The 17,370-nt window shown below is 45.6% G+C and overlaps 2 protein-coding genes across 4 annotated transcripts in view; one reads left to right on the plus strand and one right to left on the minus strand.

The window, feature by feature from the left end:
- Positions 1–3,493: 3,493 nt before the first annotated feature.
- Positions 3,494–14,118, minus strand: ERLEC1 (endoplasmic reticulum lectin 1). Of its 2 annotated transcripts, XM_068153333.1 has the most exons (14): positions 13,883–14,118; positions 13,149–13,253; positions 12,134–12,214; positions 11,708–11,785; positions 11,505–11,568; positions 9,738–9,778; positions 8,955–9,178; positions 6,549–6,678; positions 6,271–6,432; positions 5,712–5,771; positions 5,180–5,304; positions 4,338–4,415; positions 4,085–4,160; positions 3,494–3,778 (listed from the first exon to the last, which is right to left on the minus strand). In XM_068153333.1, exons 1-14 carry the CDS (start codon positions 14,042–14,044, stop codon positions 3,707–3,709), a joined length of 1,458 nt encoding a protein of 485 aa, XP_068009434.1. In that variant the 5' UTR covers positions 14,045–14,118; the 3' UTR covers positions 3,494–3,706. The 2 variants fall into 2 exon arrangements, with proteins under 2 accessions (XP_068009434.1, XP_068009435.1); XM_068153334.1 differs by lacking the exon at positions 4,338–4,415.
- The window catches only part of ASB3 (ankyrin repeat and SOCS box containing 3), a 29,494-nt gene continuing 26,235 nt past the window's right edge, over positions 14,112–17,370 (plus strand). For both annotated transcript variants that reach the window (XR_010989156.1, XM_068153331.1), the window contains exon 1: positions 14,112–14,164. The gene's annotated coding sequence lies outside the window, so the exon portion shown is untranslated. The remainder of the gene's footprint in view (positions 14,165–17,370) is intronic.

Below are 17,370 nucleotides of genomic sequence, written 5' to 3' on the forward strand. Positions count from 1 at the left end.
GTTATGAGAATTGCCCTGAAGTTACCGCTTTTTCTGTCAGATCCTAACTTGCTGCAGTAGGAGACCAGAAACTAAGAACATTCTGAACAAGTCAGGAGACATTCCTGCTCCTGCTTTCACCGTGGGGTCCTCCCCTGTGTCCCTGAGTTTTGCTTTCTTCACCTAAACACAGCTGTGCTGCTTTTGAAACTCAGGCTCTAGGTCCCTCTCTGGGAAGAGGGAGCAGCTGTACCCAGCACAGAGCTCATCAGACCTCATCTCTTTGGCTGGCCCTAAGAGTAAATCATGTCTGGAAGTGGCTAAGTAAAAAAGAGTATTTTTGGGGTGCAGTAATGGTTATTCTACCCACAAGCTGTGCTGGCATGAGTGTAACATTTTTTTCATTCAGCAGTGCATTCATTTATTTCCTTTTCTCTTTTTGTGGGCAACCCACAGTTTTGGGGGCTGTGGAGGAAGAGCAGCCCATGAGAAAGGTCGGTGTGAATCAGTATGTACACCATGGCTGAGAGCAGAGCCAAGGCAGGATTGTGGTTTCCCATGAGGACTCAATAAAGAGATCTCATTCCTGAAGGTGATCTTTCATTTGTTCACTGTCTCTCTGCAGGGGATATTTTTTTGTGCTAGAGAGCTGAACCTGTCCAAGAGCTGCTCAGGACCAGAAATGATGAGCCACCAGCCTTCAGGAAAGCAGAGCTTAAAGGAGCTGCTGCTTTTACAGTATCACTAAGGTTGGAAGAGACCTCAAGGATCATCGAGTCCAACCTGTCCCCACAGACCTCATGACTAGACCATGGCACCAAGTGCCACGTCCAGTCTTCTCTTGAGCACCTCCAGGGACGGTGACTCCACCACCTTCCTGGGCAGCACATTCCAATGATGAATGACTCGCTCAGAGAAGAACTTTCTCCTCACCTCCAGCCTAAACCTGATGCAGCTTGAGACTGTGTCCTCTTGTTCTGGTACTGGTTGCCTGGGAGAAGAGACCAACCCCCTCCTGGCTACAACCTCCTTTCAGGTAGTTGTAGAGGGCAATGAGGTCTCCCCTGAGCCTCCTCTTCTCCAGGCTAAACAATCCCAGCTCCCTCAGCCTCTCCTCACAGGGCTGTGCTGAAGGCCTCTCCCCAGCCTTGTTACCCTTCTCTGGACACCTTCAAGTGTTTCGATGTCCTTCTTAAACTGAGGGGCCCAGAACTGGACACAGGACTCAAGGTGCAGCCTAACCAATGCAGAGTACAGGGGCAGTATTTGAGCAGTGTCTTTGAGTGGAGATGCAAATAAAGACACAACAACACTGGCATTAGTCTCACCTTCTGCAGAAAGTTCTGATTTCATGTTCTGACACTCAGTCATCAGGTTGTGGCAAGAAGTGAGCACTGCTGCTCTTACAACACTGCTTTAGGGTGCACTGAAGAAGCCCAAGGTGAGTTTTAAGCATTCCTGTGCAGGTGAGTTGGAGGGCTTAAGTGCTGTTTGCTAAATGTTTGTCCTTCCTGCTTGGATAAGTCCTGTGCTTTGGGACTTGAAGCAGCTCATCCTTTGCACTCTTCCCATAGGAGTAAATAACCTAAGCGGCACATTTCAATTTCTCAGATGAGGTTTCCTGTGATGTCATTCCTTTGGCTAATTGCAGATGAGATCCAAACTAGGGCTGCAAATTTGCTGTCTGCTTTTCATGTTATTTCCAGGTTGCTGTTTCTTAAATGAGCAGGGAAACAACTCTTCCTCTCAGGATGAGAAGCAAGCCTGCACAATGGCTCAGGCATAAACCTAAGCAGATCAGCAATGGAAGCCCTCAGCCCTCCAGTTCTGCTTTGTGCATTCTGCATGCCAGAAGAGGCTTGCTTTGACCTGTGTTTGGCACTGACAGGTTCCTGCACTCCAGGGCTTCTCTGGGAGAGGGTCAGTGCAGCAAGTTACTCTCCTTTCCACATTACTTTTAGATTCGAATGTGTTAGAAGATAGATTTATATTAGAATTAATTGCTTCTAGTAGTGGCACTCATGGTCTGTGGTGCTCTGTGTGTTTTTGGCAGCATCTTCCTCCACCACTCAGCCTTGCCTCGGTGGTTCTTTCCCAAAATCATGTTGGTCAGGAAGTGAATGGAAAAGCAAAGCATGTTCTTTATCCTTGTGAATTTGTGTGCTTGTGGGTAGTTTGGACACAGGGTAGGAACATCTGTCAGTGCATTGCTTCCTGTAGAAAGGGAAGTAGAAGCTGAGGAATATGCAGAACTGGGTACAGATCTCATGTGTTTGGCAACAGTGTGGTTTGTTTTTAGGGCTAAAGCTGGCATGAGCAGCACACTAAGGTGCTGTGGCTGCTTAGTCTAAGAGCTTGTGCTTCTCCATCACCCCAGGACTTCCTCTGTGCAGCGAAGTGGAATTTATTTTGTGCCACAGAACTATTCTTGGTTTTCTTCTCATCTAATGACCACAACTGAGGGCTGTACAGGAAGTTTTATCATGTCATCTCCTCCCTGTTGTGTGACCTAGCCTGACAGATGAGAAGGGAGCTTCGCACCGTCCCAACCCATGCTGTGTCTGTATCTATCCAGACCAAACCTGGGGTTTTAGAGCTCTGCACAGCACTAAGACCATGGCTATACTGCCTTCCCCAAGAGCAGCCAAGTAGATACAGAGCAGCCACGATTCAAAATAAAACATATGCTTTTTTATCAAGTGCTGCAGGAGACTGTGGGGAAAGCTGGACAGAAGACTCTTGCCCCTTTTTCAGTTTCCTCTGTTACCTCATCCCTATGTCTGTTGGCTTAGCAGTGTAAGGAACAGGGACTTAGGATTTAAATGCAGTATCATCCTGGCAGTGCTGTTTTAGTTTTCTCCTGTATGAGCCACCACCATGAGTTCTCTTGCAATAGTTTAACTTGCTATTCTGGGTAGCAGTCAACTTGTCAGGTGCCAAATGCTTGGTGGATTTCCATCTGACATCAGTTAACGTAATTCCTAATACCTTGCACAACAGCTTTAGAAGGAAGTGTAGTGGGCTTACATGTGTCATCAGCATGCTCAGCACACTGCCCAGGCTTTGCCCCTTCCAGCAGAGGCATCATCACAGACCTTACCCTATGCTCTCAAGCACCCTGTGGCAAGCATTCAGTAAGTTTGTTCAGCTGTAAACTCACCATTTCTGGACCTCCTCTGCTGCACTGCACGTTAATGCACTTTTAAAGTGCTGGGAAGAGCCCAGATAGGCATATTAAAAACAGCTGAAGTAAGGTACAGTAAGGTGAGGATAGAGTGGGATATTAGTATGTTCCAAGCACTTCTACTCAGGTAACCTTTGTGTTTGGACACAGTTATGGCAGTAGAATCAGTTAGTGATGCAGTGGCTATTGAAGCTCCTGACCAAGCAGTGTTTCATTCTGTTGGCAGCTGAACTCCTCACTTGAAGCTGGACCTCGTGGAGTTGGCCTTTAAGTTAGCAATTTCTACCTTAACAATGCTGATTGTAGAACGTCTCACACGGGAGCCAAACAGGAAGTGCAAGACAAGATTTTAATCATTAAAAGTTTCTTGATAACCTCTTATATACAGATAGTTATACACAGAGTGGTTCAGGAGTCTCTCATCTCTCAGAATGCTGCTGGTGAGGTTGGCTGGAAGCGTCTCTCTGCCTTTGCCATCTCAGATGGGATGCTCACACGGGCAACGCCAGTGGGTCAGTGAGGGGTACATCTTGTTCACAGGCTTTAGCTGGGCACTGAAAGGAGCCCATGTTCATCTGCTGTGTCCAGGATTTTACAGATGACTGGGGACTCCACCTTGAACAGAAGGGATGGAAGTGTGAAAGATCATTAAATCACTGATAAACATTTACAAGAGATTAATGACAAGAGGCACAGTATCCTAGCATCACTCTAACTTTTTTGCTTGTTCTTTCCAAGATTGACTCTGTAGCATATTTAGAAGGTAACTACTGTAATTAGTAACCCCCCTCCTTCCTCGGAGCAAATGCAGCTTCCAATGAAGAGCCCCTGCAAGGAAGGGCCTGTTTTAAACGTACTCCTGGAGATGTCCACTAGGGGGTGGCACCCGATCTTAGGGAATTGGAGCATGTCTTTACATACCCCGAGGATGTATTGGCAAGAATGAGGCTCTAACATGTATATGGTCACAGCGTGAGGAGAATCCGATTCCTTACATCTGAAAACAAGAAAAGTGACTTTTGCATTGTCTAGCACATAACAAGCACAAAGCTCAACCATGTTACTCCCTCAGATCTAGGGCATTTTTACTAAGCTGACAGTCATGGCTTTATGAACAGAGGCTTTCACCTCTGCCAGAGACACAAACACCAGTTTACTGAAAAAGTTAACTTACTTCAATTTCACAGTCACCTGCCTTGGCTTGTCTGTTAGGTCGCAAACATCTCCGTTTCCATAGAAATGAGACACCATCCTGCCACAAAGGATTGGAGTGGAAAAGTTTGGAGATAATAAACAGAGTTCTTAAGCACACAGTGAACCTCTGTGATGCAGCATCTCATCATTCAGAGGTGCTGGAGCACCTCTCCTTTGCAGACAGGCTGAGAGAGTTGGGGTTGTTCAGCCAAGAGAAGAGAAGGCTCCTGGGAAACCTTTTAACAGCCTTTCCAGTATTTGAAGGGTACCCACAGGAAAGCTGGAGAGGGACTTTTTAAAGACATGTAGTGAGAGAATGAGAGGTAATGGCTTCAAAATGGCTTTAAGCTAGACATTAGGAATAAATTCTTCACCATGAGGGTGGTAAGGCACTGGAATAGGTTACCCAGAGAAGGTGTGGAGATTCCAACCCTGGGAAGTGTTCAAAGCCAGGCCAGATGGGGCCTTGAGTAACCTGGTCTAGCAGGTGTCCTGCCCACAGCAAAGGCTTGGAACTACAGGATCTTTAATGTCCTTTCCAACCCCTTCTGTGAGGTGTCACATATTTAACTGAAATACACAGAACAAAGACGTAGCCTGCTGTACTTCAGTCACCGCAGAAGCAAACCATTGTTCACTACTGGAAGATCTTTCCTTGCATCTCCAAAGAATGGAATTACATGTTCTGATGGTGCATGTTGATTGGGGGGCATGGAAATAAGTTAATAGTAACAGCACACTGTGCTTTTGACTTTATTGTATCTGTTGGCATCCTAACCACTCGGGCACTGCAGAAGTGAAGCAGGCCCTGCACAGCCCTACCTGACTGTCCGAGTGCCATCCTCTCTCAGGTAGTAGGTTCGAGCAGCGTTCTTCCGGGACCATTCGATGTGCTCCTCCCTGCTCCAGGTACCCACAACCACAGATGTCTTCCCACTTTCCTTATCCTAGGAAAAGAAAAGCTGAGTGTTACACCTTGCAGGATATGGCAAACAGTGAGGATATTTTAATAGTGTGATAAACAATTTCTAGAGCAAGTCTGCTGCTGTCCACAGAACATGTCCTTGCGTTTGGGACAGACTGTGACTGATCTTGTCTTAGGACCAAGAGGGATATTGGTGTTCTCTTCAGAACAGCCACCCAGGCTCTATGAGCTAATAAAAGTGACTGAATCACCACAGGAGCACTCCCCCAAACCCCCATGTTTTTTCAGCCTCAATTATCACTGTGCTCTCTATGGCACGGTAGCTACATCCCCCTGTGTGCTCTGCAGCAGTACATGGAGGATCTCTTTTATGAAATGCAGCTTCTTAAACCCAAGATGTTGATCAGCTGGACAGCTATTTAAACATACCTCATGATACTGATGAACATACTTGCCGTAGCAGAATTCGTACTTCCACCAACCAACACCCTGAGGAAGAGGAGTAATTTCAGTGTTAAAACCAAGCCCCCAGACCAAATGGAACACCCCAAAGCAACCACCTCCCTTTCTCTCCACACCCTAACCAACGGTCTGTAAACCTCCATACCTATGAGAGATGTTGATTCAAGCTTTCCCCTGAGAGGGAATCTCTCACTAGGCTAATTGACATAGGCAAGGGATGGAATAAAGCAGTTTAATCAGAGACTTTTGCAAGAGCCACACAAAACCAAATTCTTTAAACTATCTGTATGCTTCCTGACCTTTAAAGAAGTACCTTCCTCTTTCAAAGAAGGAGGAAGCTTCAGCTACCTGTCCTCTGCTGGCTGCTCTCTCAAGTTTGATCAGTCTTTTTTTCCTCTCATGTATCAATGCAGGGAAAGGCAATTATTTTGAGAATGTAGCTACCAGCAAAAAGCAAACTAAATGCATAAAGCACCGTGTGCAGTTACGGAGCAGCTCATTTGTTATGCACAGCTTTATTCCTCACCCCATGGAAGCAGTAGGAACCACTAAGAAATTCCTTTATAAGCTGGTCATCAGTCAATTTGGAGATGTGAGTGGTGCCCACAGTCAGTAGCTGATGGCTCCCAACAGCAACAGGCTTGTGAATTGCAGAAAACTTCTCCTCTTTTGGAGAATGTATTTCTTCCTGAAATTGAAGTACACACAAATAGGCCTGGTTGGGTTTTGTAAGTCCCTTGTGCAATCTTATCAAGTATATGAAGTTATTTGATAGTAAATGAACTTGGCTGTGAGAAATCCTACCTCCTTCACCCTTCTAAAAGGCATCTTCAGCATTTCTTGCTGCTTCTCCAGCTGTTCTAGATTATGGGGTTTAAGCGGGGATCCAGGCAGAGACTGGCAAAAGATGTCATTCACAGGGGAAGCCCTGAACCTGGCCAAACAATACATCATTTAGTATGCCTTCAAGTAAAGCCAGACTTTTTTGTTGCCCTAAGCTTCAGGCTGAGCTGAGGTGCATATATTTTTCATGCTGCACATACCCCCATTATTCCTTTATCACTCTCTTCACAAGTTACACCTGCAAAAAGCATCTCATCTCAGGGAAGCAAAAGCAAAAAGATGAAGCAGAGAGAGAGCTTTCCCCTTGATTTATGCAGATGAAGATCTCATTAAAACATAATAACCAAACACCAACACACTTTAACAGAGTAGTCTGCAATACCCAGTAGTTACTGTGTATAATCACCACACATTTCCTAACCAGTAACTGCATTAAATAAACCCCATACCAAAGCAGCCTAGCTTTGCCTGAATGGTAACCTTAAGACAAACAAACAGATACAGCAGACAAATGCTGTCTCTCACTGCCTGCATCCCTGTCCCACATTCCTACCAGTTTAAAGTCAATTTAAACCCAAAGAAGAAGGACAACTAGAACTAGTGTATATACATTTGCTGACGTAAGATGATGGGTGTAGAAGAGAAGTACTAGTGGCTGAAGTACAACTCAGAGCTGTTTCAGGAAGCTGACAGGAAAACTGCACTTCACTTAAAATGAGGTTTGTTTGGTGTGACCTCTGCTGTGCAGCGTTTCCAGCCTGCTGTCTCCACCCAGCTTTATTTACTAAGTAGGAGAATAAAGAGCTTGCTTGTTTGTTTGCAGTATTTCCTGCTAGTGGCCAGGAAGTGTTTCACAGAAAGGAAAAGTATTTCCTTTTTTCCAAAGAAAAAATATTCCCTTTGGATAGAGGCAGCAGATCAAGATTTTATCCTCAAACAATAGAACAATTACCCTGTGTGCTTTTTATTTTCCTGCTGATAGAGCAGCTTAAATGACTCATGTAGTAAACATACAGTAGTGCAAGAGCTAAGTGCCACAGATAACACAGTATTACCAGACCCACCTACATGAGAACATTTGTAATTGACACTAAATATTTAACCACATCATCACTCATCTGCTCCAGCTGGCAAGTGTTTATAAAATGGGTTTTTTCCTTTAGACCTTGCTGCCTCTTTCAGAACACTGATTAAATGCTCACTTGTGCTGACATCTGTGTATGTGGGGATTCTGAACTCTTGTTGGGGATTCTGAACTCTTGTCCCTTAATTCCCCTCTTCATTTATATGTCCTCTTCCATTTGCAGCTCTGTCTACACCTTTGAAAGGCCAAACGCTTGCAGCATTGAGACTATGGATACCCCTTGGATGCATGGTACAACTCACCAAAACCCAAAAGGCACAAAACGAATCCTAGATTTGACTGTTGAAAAGTAACACTGAAATTGTGAATCCTTCATGTGAAAATGACTTGCAGAGCTGAAGGTAAGGCAATAAAGCAGGACAGACAGATGGGAGCTCTTTAAAATGGGAGTACTGCCAAAATAAATGCTAAGGTTGTGGCTGAAGGGTGTGCTTCGTTTTCATAAATTAGAGAAGCTGAAGTCTGTGCACACAAATAATGGACATCTGCAGGCTCTCAATACCACAAGGATGCAGTTCAGTCTGCAGAAGAGAAGGCTCTGAGGTGACCTCTTTGTGGCCTTCCAGTATCTGAAGGGGGCCTACAGGAAGGCTGGGGAGGGACTTCTCAGGATCTCAGGGAGTGACAGGACTAGGGGGGATGGAATGAAGCTGGAGGTGGGGAGATTCAGGCTGGATGTGAAGAGGAGGTTCTTCACCATGAGAGTGGTGAAGCCCTGGAATGGGTTGTCCAGGGAGGTGGTTGAGGCCCCGTCCCTGGAGGTGTTTAAGACCAGGCTGGCTGAGGCTCTGGCCAGGCTGATCTAGTGTGGGGTGTCCCTGCCCATGGCAGGGGGGTTGGAACTGGATGATCCTTGTGGTCCCTTCCAACCCTGACTGACACTGTGATACTATGATCTTCCAAGAAATCATAAACTAAGAGGAGACTGAGTGTTCTCGATGTGTCTGCAGCCTGAAAGTGTGTGCTTCTCCAGAATGACAGGGCTACAAACGTACCTGTGGAAAACAGTGATACTCCCTAGCTGCTTCTTACAGGGGATCAATTCCTGCAGACTTACAAAATGCAAATGTTGTGCAACTTAACTTGAGAAGTTAAGACTTGGCAAAACTGCACTTGCCAAAGTACGTGCCCACGTGTCACAGCTGTCAGAAACGCCAGCGGGCTATCTCGCTCGCGTGGAGGCAGATGAGAGCGGGCTGTTAGCCGAAGCGCGAGTACCACACCTGTATTTAGGATGGCTGCATAACAGGGGCGTCAGGATAACCACTTCGTATTCGCAGGTTGTAACTTCTGCCACTGAGAGAATCTCGTGTTTGGCTTCTGGGTGACAGATGTAGATCACTGTACTTGACCTGGGTAGGTTCTGCCTCAGGCTACACGGTGTGCCATTTCCCATCTCTACAGGATAGTAGGGGGTCATCTGCCCCTCTATATTTTTTGTAGGTATCTAGATGAAAGAAAGTGCAAGTTAAGAATCACAGTAAATCTGTGTGACTTCAGAAACAAACAAAACCATTACTGCACTGTACAGAACCAGCACTACTAGATGGAAAAATGTCCCCTGTATAGTTATTTGGTGGTTCTGCAACATCCAAACATGTTCTGGTTTATTACCTCCAGCACAGCACTGCACAAAGCCACGTGAGCTCTGGTTGCTCTTCATGAGCTGCCTGACATTTCAGTTCTAAGAACCATGAGCACCATGCCAGCCATGCTCACCCTGTAGTCTAGGAGATGGGGAGACATGTGTAGCTCTACCAGACTGCTCAGGGCTGTCCAGGCACATTGCCTTCCTGGTTTTAACCAAAATGGTGAAAGTCTCTCTCATGGCTCCTGTTTTGGAAGCAGCTAAAGTTCCTGGGTGCCTCAAGTTCTGTTTGTATAAAAGCCATGTTGGAACCTACAACCTAGATGACCTTCTACTTGTCTAGAAGTTGGAACTTAATTACATCATCTCACCAAAATTGCCTCCACAGCAAAAATTAGGATAGATGTTTTTTACTTGCCTCTTTGGCACTCTCTTTTGAACTTTCCTTCTCTTCTTGATCTAGGGAATAATTAAGAATGAGGTAAGCATAAAATCTCAGAACTTGCAATAAAATAAAGTTATGTACAGAGAAATTGTTGGTTTGTTTGCTAGCACTTTGTGTACACGCTGCCGAGTCAGTTTCATGAACTTGCAGGTGCAAAAGAGGAAAGGAAGGACATTAAAACATTTATCTGACATGCAGAGCAAACAGAACAAAACTCAAGTTAGCATCCTCCTAAATCAATTTTCTAGTTGAAGGACAGGTCCAACTCTGCCCCAGCACCACAGGAAGGCCAGGAGCATATCACTGATACTATTCTGCAAGGGACAGCTGACTGCCTCTTCAAAGGGAGTGAATTTCAGGCTGGGACAGTAAGCAGCCAAGTACTTCAGCCCACCTCAGTAAGCAGCCTCAGAGGGTATACTCCTCATTCTTAAGAAAAGTAGTGTGAATTGCTGTACAGGAAGTGTAGCAGGAATACAGTCTGCCACCTAAGCAGAAAGGACAGGGGTCAACATCCCAAGACTCCAGTAAGATAGTCTGAAATACCATCAGATGTTAACTTCAGCTTTTAACCCCAAACAGAATTGGTAACTCAAATTAAGCATTTTGTTTCCTGTACATCTGAGAAGAATTGGGTATCTCCACACAGAATTAATGAGCACAAATGAGCACTCTAACTCACTAATGAAGAAATGACAAGCAATGCAGTTTCTGAAGCCCTGTTTCTTTTCAAGAGTCGGTTACCTAACTGAAAGCTGGAGGTAGGAATGCAGAAGAATGGGATTAGCAGTGCTAAATCCCCTCCAAGACTGAGGTGTTCAAGTTCATCACTTTCAGAAAAGTGGTGCCCACCTTTTACACACTAGCCTGGAATGAAAGGAAACCACCTAGATGATGCTTTTTCTGTTGCTTCTATCAACACTGACCAGCACTTGGTCTGTGGATTTTTGGAGTTCTTTGGACTAATGTACTGCCAAAGTGCTCAAACAGGTAAGCAGATTTTGGCAGATACAGCCACAGAATTTCCAGCATCAACAGTAATTTGCAGGCAAATAAAATGGAAATGCTCAGAAAATTAGCTATTCTGAAGCACCACTTGAATTTGGGGTCAGCTACCCAACTTCCACCAAAGCCTCACTGCAGTAGTTCTGCAGATGTGCACCAAGATCCCTAAAACAATGAAGACTCTCAAACAGTCCCAAGGAACAAATCTACCTGCAAAGGCTGCATGTTTGGTTTTGCAGACTCTGTTTTATTACAAAAGAACAGAGCCCAAGGTGTGCTACACATTCTGCCCTCTGGTGTGTTCTTAAAGACTCTTCTCCCCATGCAAAAAAAGAGTGGCAACCGGCTACATTATCAAAGAATGATCTGCCATATATTGGGGTTATTTCTTACATTATCTATTTTCTTTCCCTGACACTAATTATTAATTCCTCCAATTACCCAGCATGGCTGAATTGACAGGATGAATGCAAATTGAGTTGCTTAATGGAATTAATTGAAGAGGTACTGTAAAAAATGAGTAATCTACAAAATGATGTTGTATTGCACCGGGAGTCAATTTTCCACAGCCTATTTCTCAGGCAGTAATAATAATGAAAAAAAAAAACCCAACACATTAAAACCCCCAAACGACAACCAACCAAAAAAACCAACTCCACAAACAAACACACCAACCCCAAAAAACCCCACCAAAATTAAAATAGCACCCACAAAATGAGATAGTCTGAGACAGACCTGGTTCTGACAACGGGTTCTTCATCATCATGTTTCCCAGATAATACTCCTGGATGTTTATCTTCTACAAGTGAAAAAAGTTAAGGCAACTTTCATTTGCTTTTGTCCACACTTTCAAGCATCCAGGAATCGAAGAGGAGGACTTAAGCACACATATGCCATTGGAAGAGGGGGTTGAGACACCTAAGTTGTAAGAAGCCTACCTGCCCTGTTTCCTTCTCCTCGTGATACTGACGGATGTGTTTTCCATGGCAGACCTCGTAAGTCCAGTAAGACTCAATCTTGAAAAAAATACAAATTCTGTTTAAATATATTACCCCCAAAAAAAAAAACAAACAACCACCCAGTAATTCCCCCAAATTTTGGCTTTTGCAGCAGTGAAATGCAGCCCACGCAGAGGTGCTTGGGCACTCAAAACCAACAGCGCAGTGCATGGCCTCAGCGGTCCCCAGGCATTTTATCAGTGTCAGGAATCCAGACACCTTCAACTATAGAGATTTTCTCAGACACGTTAAGGTATAGTCATGAAGCTGTAGAGACCTTATTTTTGTACTGACTCAATACCTGGAGTTTCAGACACATCATTATTTTTGATTAATGTGTCTATTATCAACACAGAAGGAACATACTCTATATGAACAGCTGCTTTGCTTGAAGAGAGGTTCCAGCAATTCTCTTGGAGTAGGACCTTTATAGTCTTTTTCTTCTTCCTAGAACAGTAAGGGTATTTCATTACATTAAAGTCTGCAGTACTCTGGTTAGTTAATATTCATTTGCAGTAAGTAAAAAAAAGAACACAAACCAAACAAGTATAGCTAAAAAAATCTTGTAACAAAATGTGAATGTAGAAAACCTCAGCTCCTGCCCCGGAGGAGCTGTGTGGTGGTTAGGAAACACGGGAATTTAGTAAGAAGGGGCAAATAAAACTCACAAATTCTACACTGTGTGAAAGGAACTTTTACTGTGGCAGTCCTGCATAATTTTTGGTCTGTAAATGAGCATCCTATACAAGAGATTTCCACACAAAGCTCTTCAGTACTGAAGATTTCGCACCTAGGCTGAAGCATTCTGTCGTGTCAGTCATTTAAAGGGTGAAAGCTATGTGAGAATGGAGGTGCCCAACAACAGAGGAGCAGATGACCAAGAATAAACCTCACCAAAGGTCTCCTCAGTCTACCTTCTCTTCTACAAAAGAATTTATACACTTTTTAAAATGTAAGCCCCACGTTGTACATTCAGTTTTCCCAGTCAGGAAGAAACGACAGAACAGCTTGTACTGTCGGTGCTAGGAGCACTACCCAGACAGCATTTTCACATAGGGTGATCGCGACAGCAGTGTTAACCTTTACAGTCCTTCACTGGCCTGAACTTGACAGGAGTACTTGAAATAAAGAATAACCCAAACAGCTATAGACCTAGCAATAAAAAGAACATCAGGGGAATTATGTGCTGCCAAACAAGGACTTCAGATTGCTCACACTGGCCCCACTTAATGCAGAGCTGGTCTGTCATACAAAGTGAAGGCACCTGCCACACATGACATGATTTTCCTTTGACAGGAAAAGCCTTTTGTTCTGGAAGAAGAAACAAAAAGACCCAATAGAGACTCGTTTATAGTTACAAAAACCCCTTGACTGGACTTACCTCGTTGCCACTTGCTATCAGTGGGAGAATACATTTATATTTCTCTTTATCTACAGTGGTCATTATAATGTAGTTATCCTCTTTGTACAGGACACCAGTCGTAGGCTAAGGAAACAAACATCCTGTGGATTAGTCAGGTGGCATTCTTAATGCTACTTGTTAAACAGATTCCTGAGCTCTTCAATAACTCACAGAGCAAGTGGTGTAGATTTTAATTATATTACAAGACTGGGCTTCAGCACTTAAGCTTGAAGTGGCTTGCTCGTATTTGCTTGATTTCCTCCCTTGCTTTGACCCTTCTACCTCCAGCCACACTTCCACACTCCTCCAGTTACCTGACTGCAGTTTACATCCGCACCCATTCCCCTCTGGAGCCAGCCATGCACACGTTGGCTTGGGGGAGACTTTCCCAGATGCCAAGCCTAAGCTACGGCCTTGTCCTCCGGTCTGGTGCGTGTGCCCTTACTGCTTGCCCCCAGAGCCAAGCCCAGGGTGCTAAGGCAGGCACCACCAAGGCTGTTCGGAGAGCGCCCCGAAGTGAAGCACACCTTCCCGCGGGTCCTCCAGACCAACCGCCGAGTGGGAGGGGGGCTCTGCTGGCTGGAGCTAAGCCCTGCTGCCGGAGCTACCTACGGACAGTCCAGCTCCTGAGCGAGGGAGGCTGCAGAGCACAAACCCTCGCCCTTCCCTCACAGCCCCCTCACAACTCCCCTCAGCCCCGCCCCGGTACCGACCAGGCTGAACTTGGCGCCGGGCCAGTTCACCCTGAAGGGAATGTCGTCGCTGAGCTGCGGGAGAGCGCGGCCGCCCTCCGCCACGGTAACTGCCGCCAGCAGCCCGCAGAGCAGCGCCCGGGGGACGGCCGGGACGGACGGCCAGTGCCGGCAGCCCCTCATGCCGGCCGGCGGCTCCGGGGCAGGGCGGGCAGCGCCGCCGCCACGTCTGCTTCCGGCGGGGCGGAGCGGGACGCATCAACATCCGGGTCACCGCCGCCTGAGGCGAGCGGCGGCGGGCGGGTGAGTGCGGGCGCGCGCTTGGCGGGAAGGGCGGCGGAGGCGGCTGTGTGTGTGCAAACCCCCACAAGGGAGGGGAGGGCGGCGGCCCTGGGCTGCTACAGCGGCAGTGGTGCCGGGGAGCGCTGCGGTGGCGCCTGGAGCGGGGGTGTGCTCCCGCCTGCCTGCCTGCGTGAGGGGCAGAAGCCCTGTGGGAAACGGCCGCGGTGGCACCGGGTCTGTAAGCGGTTGAAAACGGTACTGTGCTGGCTCTTTAGAAAGCTACCAGGCTCTGTCGTTGTGTCTCCTTGCTCCGGGGGAGCTCCCTCCGCATCTCTGGGCAGAAGCCGGTGGAATTTATCCCCCGGTTACTGCAGAAGTGGAGTTGGTAGCCTCCGGTGCTGGGCTGCGCTTCCACAGCAGCAGAGCATGCAGCGGAGTGCCCAGGCTGCCTCTGGCTGCACTGCATTGTGTTCTCTTTCTTCACAAGCTTTCACTGATAGAGTAGTGCCGGCAAGGTTAATGCAAGTCTGGGAGACGCACAGACAAAGGTTAGGAACCGCGTTTATGTTGCAGGAAATATACTGAAGTAAATATACTGACTATAGTAAAGTCAAGACACTGAACCCTGTTTGGGGCTTGCTATCCTGATGTATTTTTACAGCGCCCCTGTCTGCCAGTTAGCAGCTTGGCTGAACAGTGGGAAGTTGCCTCCTAAGCACTTTGTTACGTAGCTGACAAGCATACACACAGCTACAAATACCAGGAGTAGGTCAGGTGGGGGAGCTGTAGTGTTTGGGCTTTTTCCCCACATTCTCAACTCCTTAGTTTGAGTAAAGCCTGTATCTACGTGTGTACCAGAAGGCATGAGGAGGGATATCAAGCAGAGTTAAACATGATGAACTTCAGGAAATAAGGATATAAAACAGTGATATAATGTGGATGGGGGTGCTGCGAGTAACTTGTTTTAGCTGTTAAGGGTATCACAAAATGGTGTGGGTTTTCTGCTTGTAAGGGGGGGTAACATGTCTGTGTTGTGCAAACAAGTGTGTTGTTTTCTTATGCTTCTTAGCAAAACTGCCTGAAAGGTTCTGGCTTGTGGAACTCCTTTTAAGGCTGTATGTTGTCTCTTTTTTTGTCAGTCGATACAGAACTGTGGTGTGGCACGACGTTATCCTTGTGTTTGTGGTGAAAATTGTTCTGCTGAATGATTCTAAGAATTACCCAACATTCTTCTGCACAACTAAGATGCCCTTTAGTTATCTCTGTGAAGGACTTCCATCAGATACAGGATTCTAGAGAGCAGTTTAGACTAGGAGGGGAATGGTCTTTACCTACCCTTGTGGAAAAAAATCGTAGTTTGGGAGCATGAAAGTGAGGATAAAGATGTAGTGATACAAAAGTAAGGAAATCATTAACAATTTGTCTTTCTATGTCATAAGGGTGTGACAGTTAGCTTTGGTTCATTTTATAGAAAAGAGGAAGCAGACAAATGGTTGAAGAAGGGAAATGACTATTTGGCATCCTAAAGGAAGCTGCTAATTACAGAATGTTTTGATTGCCTTTGGTGGTGAACTTTCTATTCACAAATGCAGATCTGTTGACAGAAGTTTTGATTGACACAGATTTTGTCGGTAGCAGTCAAAATGTGTTTTAAGTGTACCTATTATTAAAGTGAGATGTTGGCTATTTGGGTTATAGATCAATACAGAAGATGACTGCATATTTAATGACTTGTAATGGCTCATACTAAGGAATATCAGGCATTACCTAAGCTACTTTGTAGTATCTGCTTTTTCATTTCCACTCACATTACAGCACAATTAATTTAAACTGTCTTACTGCATTCTTTGTATGAACTTGACCTTTTTCCCTGTAATTTAAATACAAGATTTCTACTTAGGAGATTGCAAGATAATTTAGATACATCAGCATATGTACTGCTCTGTACTGATTCCCTTCAGCAGCATAGGAAGAGTCTGTCTTCACCAACTGCTGGGCAAGATCTTTTCCCCTACAAATGGCCTTAGAAACTTTTCTGTTGGGTGACAGAAGGCAAGACCATGGCCCCATAGTACTGCATGCTGCTGCCTTCACGTGTGGAAGGGCTGCTCAGACATTCTGAGCCTGTGGATCCCAGGCAGTACAATCTGACAACATGGGCAAGGCCATTGTTTCCTCAGTTTGGCAGTAAGTTTAGAGGTAGCTTCATGTCTTAGAATTATAGGATACTTTAGGTTGGAAGGGACCCTTAAAGGTCATTTAGTCCATCCCCCTGCAGTCAGCAGGGATCTTCAGCTATGTGACCTTGTGTCCCTGACCTGGAATGCTTCCAGGGATGGGGCATCTACTCTCTGGGCAACCTCGGCCAGGGTCTCACCACCCACGGGATAAAAAACTCAGTCCTTCTATGTAGTCTACAGCTCTCCTCTTCTAGTTCAAAACCATCACCCCTTGTTCTGTCACCACAGGCCCTATCAAAGCCTGTCCCCATCTCACTTATATGCTCCTTTAAGTACTGAGAAGCCACATTTCGTTCTCCCAGGATCCTTCTCCAGGCTGAACAATTCCAACTCTCAGCCTGTCCTCACAGGAGAGAAGTTCTAGCCCTCTGATCACTTTTACAGCCTACTCTGGACCTGTTCCAACAGGTTAATGTCCTTCTTGGATGGGGGGCTCCCTAGCTGGACTCAGTACTCCAGTTTGCAGTATGTGTCTGCTTGCATAATGAAAGCATATCTGAAATCTCTGTAATTTATCACAAATTTAGATTTAGATCTAACCAGCAGGAAAAAAAAAAAAGCATTTATGGCCCATAAGAAGTGTATGTTAATCTTCTAAAATTTGTGTGTGTGTGTTGAGTAAGAGATCTGGAAGCATACTGGGCTTTTGATGGTGATTTAAGCTGTAGAAGAGGGGTGGCTCCAACCCCATATGACAAGGACAAATGCATATTTCCAGTGCTTTAAATAACTCCTCATGTCAACACAGTTTAAGGCTGCACAACAGCAGCTCTTGGCTATTGTTCTTCACTGGCTCTAACAGCACATCGTAAAAAGATGCAGTTAGACAAACATAGATGTCCAGCACGTGAGTATCACATTCATAAAAGCAAATTGTACTGAGGGTGTGTGCACAAACTGGAACACATCATGACACTTATTATTGCCAAGTGTTCTGACCTGGAAAGTAAATGAACCAGCGACATCCTCACTATAAGCAGAGATACA

Source organism: Melanerpes formicivorus, unplaced genomic scaffold, assembly GCF_026170545.1.
Source record: "Melanerpes formicivorus ecotype bairdi unplaced genomic scaffold, bMelFor1.0.p_v2 SCAF_25, whole genome shotgun sequence".
NCBI lineage: Eukaryota > Metazoa > Chordata > Aves > Piciformes > Picidae > Melanerpes > Melanerpes formicivorus.